General features: G+C 34.2%; 2 protein-coding genes across 3 annotated transcripts; both read left to right on the forward strand.

Moving 5' to 3' along the window:
• The first annotated feature begins 1,391 nt into the window (after nucleotides 1-1,391).
• Nucleotides 1,392-2,055, forward strand: LOC125208633 (E3 ubiquitin-protein ligase ATL23). The gene has a single exon (XM_048108285.1). It carries the CDS (start codon nucleotides 1,538-1,540, stop codon nucleotides 1,946-1,948), a length of 411 nt encoding a protein of 136 aa, XP_047964242.1. The 5' UTR covers nucleotides 1,392-1,537; the 3' UTR covers nucleotides 1,949-2,055.
• Nucleotides 2,056-7,911: 5,856 nt separating this feature from the next.
• LOC125207691 (probable nucleoredoxin 2) lies at nucleotides 7,912-10,169 on the forward strand. 2 transcript variants are annotated; one of them, XM_048107141.1, is made up of 3 exons: nucleotides 7,912-8,050; nucleotides 8,663-9,172; nucleotides 9,433-10,169. In XM_048107141.1, the coding sequence occupies exons 1-3, from the start codon at nucleotides 7,976-7,978 to the stop codon at nucleotides 10,039-10,041; spliced, it is 1,194 nt and encodes a 397-aa protein (XP_047963098.1). In that variant the 5' UTR covers nucleotides 7,912-7,975; the 3' UTR covers nucleotides 10,042-10,169. The 2 variants fall into 2 exon arrangements, with proteins under 2 accessions (XP_047963098.1, XP_047963099.1); XM_048107142.1 differs by having other exon boundaries at nucleotides 8,678-9,172.
• The last annotated feature ends 3,128 nt before the right edge of the window (nucleotides 10,170-13,297 follow it).

Consider the following 13,297-nt stretch of genomic DNA (forward strand, 5'->3'; position numbering starts at 1 on the left):
TAATTACTCAACATAGTTATACCACCAAAATTGTTCTCCGAATTTATTTCTGGTAAAACAAAAGATATTTTCCGCACAAAAGTTGACTCCACAGCAATTGCTATAAAATATGGGATACTTTTTACTTTTTTTTTTGTTTTTTTCCTGGAATTGAATACATGAATAAGATTTTTTTGATTTAATAAATAGAGTAAGTATTCAATGTTTTTTCCCTCCCATAAAAAGATGTTTGGCTGCTTTTTCTTTAGAAAGAAAGCTCCTGCCCTAGGCCTATCAAAAATATCTCAGCAATGCTTTAATTCCTTTGCCTTTGCATCATTTGCATGTAAATTGAAACAAAGTCAGCTTTCCCAACAATAAACAATTTTTGTGTGACTATATTTGTCCCATCTAATTTCACATCGTTACCCTAAAACAAGAAATGGCGAAATAAGTGTGTTTACCTACTAATAGTTTGTTATTGAATGGTATCAAAATTTTTGAATTTATATACTACGGCCCTTTATGTAAAAGAATAAATATCACAGTTTGACTCACAACTTTTTAAAAAATATAAAGAAAATTGATAAAAAAAAAAAATTAATGATATGTAGAAGAGTGAAAATTAGTTAATTAAATATGAGATCTAATAGTAAATTGAGATATTTAATGATGGAATTAAAAATAAAAATATGAGATAGTATTTAATAGTAGATGCAGAGATTATAACATAAAAAATGGATATATTTTCTTGTAAATTCATAAACTTTTACTAAAATTTGATTTTGCATATTAATATAAAAAATAAGGATATTTATCTATTAATCAACGAACTTCCACCAAAATCTGGTTTTAAATATTAACTTTAATATATATATATATATATGACTTACTTTCACAATACTATCATCAACTCAGTTCTCAATCAGATTTGGTCATAAAAAAGGGGCATAAATCCCAATTATATTAACTATAGGCAACAAAATGACGTCGTATTATACCTCCTCGGTCCTACTACAAGTGATTAATCTCGCTTTTTTAGTTGTTCCACTACAAGTGATTGATTTTCGTTTTTAACTAAAAATAAAATATCTAATCTCCTACTTTACTTTCTTTTTATCTCTTTTACTTTTTCTCCTCTCATACTTTATTCTCTACACTTAACTCAAAAAATATCATTTTCTTAAAATTCGTGCCAAACTCTTAAATCTCTTTTCCATCATTTTCTTTCTTTCTTTCTTAATTTAATATAATAAAATATTTTATTGCTACATTTTTTTGATTATTTATAAAATCAGAATAAATTACTTAAGAAATGGAGTAATAATATAGAAACTGAGCGGCCCATTTACACTTGAAAGTGAGTATATAAGCAACTCCAGCCGCACCCAAACAGCCCCCTAAAACCCTTGTCCACCTCCTATATAAATCCCAGTGTTATGCTACTCAATTTCTTGCCACCCTAAAAATCATGGTCTACATAACTCTCCAACCTGCCTAGAACACATTTCCATTCAAAAACACACAAATTCCAAATTGAAATTCTAAAATTCCGGAAATGTTGTTGTCAATATTCCTTGCTCTGTTTCTACCATGCGCCGGAATGAGCGTCATTTTCCTCATTTACATTTGCTTGCTTTGCTACTCTGCGCGCGGAAGCAACGGTGAGGCGGAGCACGTGCACCATTTCCGCACGCCGGTAAAGCCCGCTCAAAACAGAGGCCTCTCCGCCTCCGATCTCCAGAAGCTCCCCAAGGTGACCGGCAAAGATCTGGTGATGGACACCGACTGCGCCATCTGCTTGGACGAAATCGAGGCCGAGCAGCCGGCCAGGATGGTCCCCGGCTGCAACCACGGCTTCCATCTAGAGTGCGCCGACGCGTGGCTCTCTAAAAACTCCATTTGCCCTGTTTGCAGAGCCAAGCTCGGCCCTCACCTCTTCAATCCCGATCAAATCAGCCCCTGCTGAATCCATCAAATTCATCCGATTTTGTACCAATTTTTGTTCCAAATTTTGATTCAATGGAATAGATTGTGTATAGAATTGCTATTAACAAGTTATTTTATTTATTTATTTGTTTGTGAGTTTCATTCATTAATTGGTTGTGGTTTGATGGAAAATGAGAAAGGTGGAATTGAATTGTGAAGCAGCTGGCAAATTGGGTTGCGTGAGAAATTGCATTTTGGTTGACACGTAGTGCGTTAATTAGCCTCTAGAGATGGAGCATTTAACCAACATTTTTATATGGGAAATCTTGTATGTAATCTAGTATTACGTCTTAAAATGGCAACAATTGCTGATTGCTTCAATTCTCTTTTGCTATTGTTAGTACAAATATATCCCAAAGTCAGACGGTTGAGGGAAATTGGAAGGTGAGGGAAGTTGGAAGGTGCATATAATTCCTGTCCAATCTCAATTAGTTTGAGATTTTTTGGGAGTAACCCAAAAATAAATTCGTGCGGGCTTGACCTAAAGCGGACAATATCAAACTAATATTGGCGACGCCGACAATCCTGACAGCTATTTTCGATAAATACTTACTTTTGTGTATCTATATGTTAATAGTGTGTGTGTGTGTGTGTGTTTTTTTTATTTTTTTATTTTTTTATATCGGACTTTAAGACATCACAATATTTTTTCAGAAAAATACTCTAATATTAAGTTTGTGTAAATCAAGTTTTAATTATGTAAATTGAAATTTTATTGTGTAAAATGAGTTTATAAAATCAGCTTTTATAGTGTAATGTTAGATTTTAATAATGCATGTAAATCATGTTTTGTTGTGTAATATTATCATATTTTAATCGTTTAAATCAAATTTGTATCAACATTACGTTGTGTCAATCCATATTATAACGAGTCATTAACAAATTCGTGATAGGTGCATGTTATGTCTTATTGGTTGGGTCGTTTTTTAATTAACCCAATAATAACTCATCCTTTAACAAGTCGGGTTTTATTTAAGTCTTATTAAGTCATTATCGTCATATTGACCCAATAGTGATATTGACCCAATAGTGATCCAACTTGCACAATTTATCATCCTTTATGTAATTGTGTAAATAATGAATCAACTTGTCTTGCCCAAAATTTAAATATAATTGACCTTTCTTACGAAAATTCACAAAAAAAATACTTTTTTGCTCCATTCCCGCCTGTGAATTTCTGACGTATTTCACTGGTCTCTACTCTCCAGTGTCAAAATTAAGTACTAGTACAAAGTATTATTATATGGCATGGAATATTTAATAAAGTCTAGTTTTTAGCGTCATGAAACAACACCTAGAAATCAAACTACGGCATATTTTTGGTAAGAGTTTAAATAGTTGTGTACATTATTGTAGCAATAAATCATATACTTTAGTTATTTTTATTTTTTCAAATAGTCCTTGTATTTTAATGAAATTATTAACCCACAGGTAGAAAATCGTTTTTCAGCGTATACTCGACAAAAGTTCACTAGCACAAAAAAGTTATGCTAAATTACATGAGCAAGCAACATTTTGGCGTATGCTAGACAACTAAGCATTCACTACTTATTTCATTTAATTTCCATAACTTAATAATATTCAATTAATTATTCAATAGTATATATCATTCCAGCAAAATAAGATCTCAAAATTTATTTCTTTTAATTAAAACAAAAGATACCTTATTGTAATTATTACTAGTATTTAAGATACTTTTATTCATTCAAATAGTTTTTACTACATCCGTCCCTGAAAATTTGTCATCTATTTCTATTTTCGTCCATCTCTAAAAATTTGTCACTTTTTACTTTTACCATTTTTGGTAGTGGACTCTACATTCCACTAACTTATTCATACTCATATTTTATTACTCAATCCGTCCCATATTTGGAGTCACTTATTGTTATGGCTCGGGTTTTAAGAAAGAGTTGAAGTGTGTAATAAATGAAGTGACATGATGGAGTGTGTAATAAATGAAATGAGATGGTAGAGTGTGTAATAAATGAAGTGAGATGGTGGAGTTGGTTGAAGGTGGGTCCCTTTTGACTTTTGATTTTTGTTTTGATTTATTTTAATGTAGATAATGACATTTTTATGTAATTTTGATGAAAAATAGGGTAAAATTGTATAACCAAATATGAAAAATTCTAAAAATGACTCTTAAATTGGGCCATACTTTTATGGCAAAAAGTGACTCTTAATCTGGGACGGAGGGAGTATAAAACTAATTATATAAAAGTAGGAACTACGTATCACCAATTTTTTCAATTTATTTTTATTATATTTTTTAAAACTCGTGCCGGATATTATTTTATTGAAACTATTAAAACATGGCAAAGTTGTTCAGTGAGTTGGTATCTGCTCACTAAACTATTCTATTAAATAATGGTATTAGTGAGCATAAGCATTTTTTATGCTCACTAAAACGCGATTCATAAAATTTGTAAATACTCTATTCGCTAAATAGTTAGTAATAAAAAAGTATGATTTTTATGAATACGTTGATTTTTTAAATTAAGATACTTTGGCCACATGATTTTTTAAATTAAGGTATTTTTGTTAAATGAACAATGGTTTATGATCTAAATTGCAATTTTCGCTAAAGCAAATGATGATGAAAACTAATTATTTGAAATATGTTACGTGGATTCATTGCTTAGCGCACACATAATGAACCACAATGTACTAGCATTGTGCAGTGGATGTATGTTTATCTTTACAGTGGAATTGATACACGTAATTAAATAAATCGGTAATTAATGTCAATAAAATCACAACCTCTACCTAAACTCTAATTTTGGACACAGAATTTTTTTATTTTTTTACTAGCATCAAAACATTACACTTAAGGAATGTCGATTAACGCATTCGGATTCGGACCAACTTACTCGGATTGTCGAGCTAATTGGAAGCAAACTATTTGAATTATGAATTTTTTGGGTTATAAATTTTCAACCTTAACCTTAACCACTGGGTTTCGGGCTAACTCATCAAGCTATCCGAGCCTAAAATCTTTTGAAAATAATCTCTTGTAATCAAAAGTTTCTCTCTAAAATAATTTTAAATTTTAGATTAATGTAAATATAAAACCTTCAAATTTTCATAAGAATCCTCAATAATAGTTGGAGAAAAAACTTTCATCTCTATCAACTATAACATTAACAAAGATAAATAAAAAATAAATCAACCAATTTTTATTATAACTTGTGTTCGTATCATTATTGCATTGTTCATAATTAATTCTTATGAAAATTGAAAATCATATATTACATGAATCATCATTAAAGTGATCAATACATTATGATTTTGATGAGCTAATTCCTAATTTTGTCTTGATTGGCTTTGATGGTAGTTAGACAGTAGTGACAGATGATGGAGCAATGAAATAATGAGTCGATGTAAAACTTGAAAGGTTGAGGAAGACTAATGATTTGCCACATGAAATTCAAAAATACAAAATATCGGTAAAACTTTACTCCCACAATCCCAAAAGAATATGCACTTTGGGTTCGGCATGGATTTTAATGCAAAATAGATAAAGTAAGCGAGAGGTAGAGAGAAAATATAATTAAAGTATTGGTAGTGGAGAATGAGTTTCACTTCATAGAGAGAAAATAGTTACCAAAATTAGAAAATGCATATTCTTGTGAGACGGACTAAAAAGAAAATAGTGCATATTCTTGTGGGACGGGGGGAGTAATATTTTTTATTTAAAAATTGCAACCCCTTCGGGCCAACCAGTTTAACCCGCCAACCAACCCTTACGGGCTAACATGTTTAACCCGTTTTATATTTGGATTATAAAATTACAGCCTTAATCCGCTATTTTACCGGCTATTCGAGCCAATCACGGGTTTCAGGTTGAATTGACATCTCTTATTACAATGTTTAGTTATCCGCATATACTTCCCCCAAATTCATTTCGAAATCTTTCATTTTTGGAACGAGGTTGTTGTACTCTCTGTCTTCAAAGTATATGAACTTTGACTTCGGCACATGTTTTAATAAATAAGGGGAAAAGTAACAGAGAGAGAAAGGGTAGTGGAAATAATGTTAGTGGAGAGTGAAGTCCACATTATTATAATGACATAAGTGTTAATGGTAATGATACAGATTGTAAATAAAATGATATGTAGGGATAGTATGTTGTTTAAATTTTTTAAAATTAGAAAGTTGATACTTTTTAGGGACGGATGAAAAAGGAAATACATACTCTCTTGGAGGAGGAGGGGAGTATTTTTTATTGCTTTCTTAAATAATTGCAAAAAAAAAAAGGAAAAACACTTATAATCTAAATATTTAAATCAAAGCCGTGTCAAAATTCAAAATTATTTGCTTTACATGCTTGTCTAAATATTGAGCCAATTAAAATTCATGCAAAATAATGCAAATATTGGCAACATGATCTCCATAATTCAATTGTATAGCCGACACTATTGTCGGTGCTCTAGAACTAATATATAAAAATGATATTCACGTTCTACTCTCTTTTTCACACTAATTATTTTGTTATATTTCTTAAAATATATACAGAATTCAAGTCTCAACTGAGACTGCTATTGGAACGAAGGGAGTTCAAGTCACTATCTTAGAAAGTGGAGTATTAATAGTTGATTAGTTTCCAAGCCTGCTGAGAAAATGTGGAAAACTACTAATTTAATTAGAAGGATCAAAGAAGATGACAGATGTGCTGATGTGCATTGGTTTTTTAGAATATTAAAACAAAACAATCATGTTTTCAGCCATGTTTTTTTTCTTCAGGGCAAATACGTGGTGCTTCGCCGCTTCGCAAGTTCCCCATATATTCATCTTCTATCGCTTTCATGCCTTGTTTGAATAATTAACATACCTTTTAGTTATCCCTTATTATTAAATATAGTTTTTTCTCCATCCTATTATTAAATAAATATTAATTTATGTGTTAAGTGAAAGAGAAAATAATATATTTATATTTATATAAGAAAGGGGATGTGTTAAAATGACAAGACCTCTTAAAGTGACACTGTGACACCACGCTAGACTGTAATATTATAAATGCTAGACTGCAATAGTATAGCGTATTGGATATTGCAGTACTTGAAAATTTATCCTTGAGCATTTTTTATGATTGCCACATGTAAGCTTATTATTCATTCACAATGATTGGCTAGGAATGGTGATATGATGTTACTTTAAGAGGTGTTGTCATTTTAACACAAACCTATGAGAGAGATTTATAAAAAAAGGAAATATGATATATTTTATGGGACAAACTAAAAAAAGGAAAAAGTGTGACATCTATCATTGGATGATATCATTGGACGAGGAAAGTGTTATATAAAATTTTATCTATATAGCCGAGAATCTAAAAAATTGAATTATATAAGTGTGTGCATGTGGGGTAGAGGTGTTCGCAGTTCCGAAACTGAAACCATCACCTCCCGTTCAAAGAAAGTTGGAACTAAGACTAGCCTGATAGAAATTACTCGAATCTAACGCCGATTCATGAACCATTTTATTTACTTTTATTAACATTAATATACTAACATTTACAATGGCTCATATTAAGGTAGATTCACGCTATAGGAAACATTCCACCCAGTAACAAAACTAAAATTTCAATGAGGAAGTGTCTAAGTCATTGTTAGTAAGTATTTAATGTTTCTCGGCATCAACGTTTTCAGAAGATTGCTAGAGATATAAATGAATAATAATGACCGAACGAGCTATATAAAAAATAGAAATGAATTATACAGAGTATAATTATAAATAAAGAGCTGGTAAACTATAAACTATACTCCCACTTCCTGAATTGATTAAAATATAAAAAGCAGGGGAGCTTTGATGACTTCACACATCACATTAATGCCGCGTGTTGCTTCTCTAGTGAACCAGCAAATCCATGACAGTACGACTACTCTTTTGTAGTTCCTTCATTTATTACAAAAAGTGAACAAACACTCTGCTTTGGTCTTAGTGGGGCAGACAGAGATATTTTCAGATTAGAGAAGAGAAGAGCAAGAACAAGGGTATTGCTGAAATTGAAATGAGTTCTTCAAAACTGCTCTCTCTTTTGGCCTCCAAAGATCGTGACTTTTTACTCTCCCCCACTGGAACAAGGGTAATCTCTCCTCCTCTTCCATCTCTCAATCTTTGATGATAGGTATTAGATATGTGGAGCTTCTTTAACTAGAACTTGTGTGTATGTGTGTGAATTTTTCATTCTTGACTATATGGTATGTTTATGTATTAGGTGATTGCACTAATTTTGGTCAATGTTATGGAATTTCTATTAAGGTGCAGTTAGGTAGAGTAGATAATTCTTGTATTTTGAAGTTACGTAAATAAAAATGACCTAAAGTATGTGTTCTTATCACGTTTTGTTATTTATTTTCTCTATTAAACTACCGCTAAATGTTCACATTCCAATGGAAGGAATTCTCTTGTAACTTAAGATTTCATGGAAGTTCTTCACTAAAAAGTTAAAAATCACAAAAAATAGTATCCCTCTGTCCCAACTAAGTTGAGTCGTGTTTTTTATATCACAGCTAAGTTGAATCCTTTTTTTACAAAAATAAAATATCTAATCACTCATACTTTGTTCCATCACCTACTTTACTTTCGTAATACTTTTCAACAAAATTTCTTAATCTTCGTGTTCAAAAGTTAACTCAACTTAGTTGGGACGAAGTGAGTACTATTATTTGGTCAAGTATTTAAAGTCTGATTACAGCCATTGGTGAGGCAGGTAAATATCTCTTATCTAGAAGGCAAAACCATAGGCATTTACTTCTCTGCAAACTGGTATCAACCTTGCCGCAACTTCACCCCATTACTCGCCAATGCTTACGAGCAGCTCAAGGACCGCGGTCCTGGCTTTGAGGTAGTGTTCGTGTCGTGTGATGAAGACGCACCCGCTTTTGATGAGCACCGTGCTCTGATGCCATGGCTCGCCATTCCATTTTCCGGCTTGGAGACAAAGAGATCTTTGAACACAAGGTTCGGCATTGAGGACATCCCAAGCTTGATCATCTTACAACCCGCCTACGGCCGACAAGATTTCACAATTCTTAATGGGGTCGATCTCATCTATCGCCATGGCGTGCAGGCTTATCCGTTTAGCAAACTGAGGGCGGAGGAGCTGCTGCACGAGGAAACGGAAAAGCGCGAGAATCAGACACTTGAACGTTTACTCTCTAACCATGACACAGATTATATCTTGAGTCATACCACATCAAAACAGGTACTACTTGCAAATTCAAATGTCAGCCTATAATCTTCAAACACAATTAGTTAAAATTGTGATGGTAACTCTGTTTATTATATGTTGTAAAGAGTGTATAAAAGATTGTGATTGTGTTACGGGCTCAATTCCCACATCGGTTGTGAGAACAACTGGTGTGGGGTATATAGGCTAAATGGACTCTTTCTCCTAACAGACTAGTCTTTTGGGATGAATTCTCCTATCTAGTCTGTATCAGATTGTTTGATTTACTTCCTCAGGTGCCTGTTGCATCGTTGATTGGGAAGACAATCGGACTCTACTTCTCAGCGCAGTGGTGCATCCCGGGAGCAAAATTTACGCCAAAGTTAGCCTCCATCTACCGAAAGATCAACGAGGAGGTCACCACGAACAGCAGCCACGACTTTGAGATAGTTTACTTGTCGAGTGATCATGACCAATCTGCGTTCGATTCGTATTTTAATACCATGCCATGGATGGCCATGTCTTATGGTCATCCAAACATCAAGTCTCTTGCAAAATACTTCGACGTGGAAGGGATTCCAAGCCTTGTCATATTGGGGCCGGATGGGAAAACAGTGACGAAGCGAGGAAGGAGCCTCATCAACCTGTACCAAGAAAAGGCGTATCCGTTTACGGAAGCCAGGATAGAGGTGTTGAAGAGGCAAGTTGATGAAGAGTCCATGAATCTTCCGGAATCAGAGCGCCACTCAGGCCACTGTCACGAGCTGTTGCTGGTGTCGGAAGGGACAGGAGGCGGCCCTTTCATATGTTGTGACTGCGACGAGCAAGGGTTCGGGTGGGCATACCAGTGCATTGAGTGTGGCTACGAGGTGCACCCTAAGTGCGTCAGGTCGGTAGAGCCATGACTCGATAGCCCGGGCCTTGTTGAATTGTATCTGGGATATGGTTGCTCTTGCTCCAATGTAGTACAAACATGAGTTTGTTTGTTTGTTTTTTGAATCTTGATTCTATAAACCGTTTGACGTGATGTATAGTTTCAATGCACTTACCAGATATATCTAGCAAGTGCACTCAAACTATTCCACTACAACTTGCTCCAATTGTAAGTGCTTGATGGAGTTGTTACTCCCTCCATCCCACTAGACATTTCTTTTGTCACATGATTTAAGAAATAATATTTTATGAATTAAGTTGAAAGAAAATAAAATAGGTGCACTAGAATTGTTTACTAGAATTGCTTTGATGAAGTTTATACTCCTGTCGGGCTACTAGGCATTTTTTTTATACATGATTTAGAAAATGATATTTTATAAATTAAATTGAAAGAAAGAATAACGTAGAAGCCATGACCAAATAAAATGGATTTATAGTTTGAATTTATTAAAAAAAATGAAATGATTCAATTATAGTGAGGCAACCAGAAGAAAAATACGGCTCAACTATTGTAAGACAGAGGGAGTAAATAATAAACCATCTATAGTAGATGAATTGTAAATGATGCACTTAAATAACGACACAAATGGGTAAAATAGAGATGTATGAATCTCTCTAACCAAAAAAGGACAAAGTTCTAAGCTTAATATGAAGCCCATGGTAAAAAAAACATCCAAATCCAGTTTCAGATTGGTGGAACTATAACTGACCCAACAAGGCTTAGCCGGTTCCGGTTCTAATTCAACATTGCCGGTTTTTTCACAGTTTTGCCAATTATGATTCAGAAATTAGCAGTTCGACAATTTCTTAAAACAAAATCAAATCAATATTTTACTTACAAAAATCAATTGGCCGTAGTTGAAGTTAGACCTTTTGATTTTTATGATGTTGTTGCTTTAAAAACCGAATCAGCCGGTCTGACCGGTTCAGCCACGAACCGGTGCCTTGTCCGGTCCGGTTTGTGCTGTTAAACCAGTAGATAGTCGGGCTGTTTTGGACCGGGTAACTTGGCAGGTTCGATTGAAACCAGTGACTGGTTGAACCAACTCTTTAATTTTTTTATGGTTTTATCAAAAAATATAAAATTGTCCCTAACAAGAACTGGAGAGATTTTTAAAAAGGGACCATTAGAGGGTTTTTCAGAATGCGGGATTAAATTCAAAAATGGGACCATTCGCAGGTCTTTCGGATTAACTTCACTGACCCTTAGGAATATGGGATTGTGACATGTGAATATATCAGAATTAGGGATTTCAATTTTTTTTAATCTTTTTTGTTATTATTTCGTGCACAATATTTACAAATTGACCAAGTTAGCCAGTAATATACTCACCACCGTGGTAATATGTTTACTCCAATTCTATTCACCCAATTCTGCACATCACCGTTATCACCAAGAATAATTAATTAATATTGGGATTGAACGGTAACAATATACTCTAAGTTCAATAAAGCTAACACATGAGTATATTTTAAGAAAACGTTAATTAATTAATTTCTTGGATCGTCAAAATAGCACCCTTCCCTAACTTGAACCTCCTCCGTCACTATCCCATCCAAAAAGCTCGGCTGCAAAAGGATAGTTGTGTGCCAATGGCGTCACATTTCTAAAATGGATGAACATTGGAACATCTTTTCGGAAAGTTGAATGTGTTTAATTAGTTATTAAGTATTTATCTTTTAAAATAATTTTCCAACAAACCGAAAGGTTTAGTTTGTGAGTAGATAGAAGAGTGACTCAAGTGAGATACCGTGTAAACTCAAGTTATGTGGATTAAATGTTGTACTAAGAAGACGTGATAGTTTTTGTAGGAAGAAAAAACTTTATTTCAACTGATTTGGATATTAAATATCTGGTGCTATTTATAATAATCCATAGTTAATGGACGAATCCATCATTTTTTTTCTAGAGTTCTTTATTATTAGTAATATGTAGACCCAATCTTCTAGAGTTATCTTACAAATGCTGTACTACAATTTTCCAGAACTTATATTAAGTTCTTAGATTTTTCATACAGCTTATTTTGAACTCTCTCTAAACATCAATATTTGGATTGGAAAAGGAGCTACGTGTACAATCAATATTTGTCACATGACACGGAGCGTTGTGTATCATGCAATACGTGAATTGGACTAATAAAATAATGAAGATGATTGAAAATAGTGTTTCTCTACACAAGATCATAGCAACATGATTGCAGGTATAGAATGGTGGTATTCGCAGTAATTGGGTTTCATGCTTAATTTTTAGTGTCAGGTAGCTAAATGATGTAAAATGAAATTTGTAACTAGAATTTGATAATTACTCCATAAAATAGTCTTATTTATTTTGTATTTACAAAATAGTTCATGCCACTTGGGCCACTACTTTGGAATTATTTTCTTCCTTCAATTCCTATCATTCAGTTAAAATGGAGTAGTAGTCAACAAAGACTCAAATATCGCTTTCACATGAATTTTTTAATGTGATTAATAAATCCTAATTAAGTAATAATTAGTGAATAATAATTCAATTTTATTAAAATGATACTTCGCACATTTAGATGCACACAAATTTTGGCCTGCATTAATTACCTAATTCAGTATGTCGCGTTAGAATTAAATGAATTTCGATTAATTACTAAATCTAACCAACTTAAGTTTATGCTCTTAGAGCATTCACAGTGGATGCCCGATTGCGCGCCCGATCGGCCGAGATCGGGCTCGGGCGCGGTCGGGCATCCATTGCAGCAGTCGGGCGCGCCCGATCCCGAGCCCGACCGATCGGGTGTGAGCTCGGGCGCCCAGTGCAGAGCCGCGCCGGAGCCCGAGCCCGAGCCTTTTTTTTTATTTATAATTATTTAACCCTAATTTAAACCACTATAAATACTCCATTTTCTTCACTTTTCACACACCAAACCTTTCACTTTCTCTTCTATATTCTCTCAATATCCACACTTCCAACAATGGATCCGAGTCAATACCCGAGCCCGAATAATGTCGACGACGATATGCCGATGTTTGGAGGAGGAAGCGGCGGCCGCGGCGCCCGGTGGCCCGGCCACGAAGACTACCGGGTTGAGACGCCTGGATCTGTGGGATCCACTTTCGTCTCCGACTCCGAGTTCGATCCGTTCTTCGGCACCGAGGAGTATTGGGTTGAGGATATGGAGCCTAGTTGCGGGCAACCTCCGCCCCGGTGCGGCCGCCGCCGAAGAAATCGAAGAAGAAGATGGCGCGGAAAGAAAA

The sequence above is a fragment of the Salvia hispanica genome, chromosome 2 (assembly GCF_023119035.1).
Source record: "Salvia hispanica cultivar TCC Black 2014 chromosome 2, UniMelb_Shisp_WGS_1.0, whole genome shotgun sequence".
In the NCBI taxonomy this organism is placed as follows: Eukaryota; Viridiplantae; Streptophyta; class Magnoliopsida; order Lamiales; family Lamiaceae; genus Salvia; species Salvia hispanica.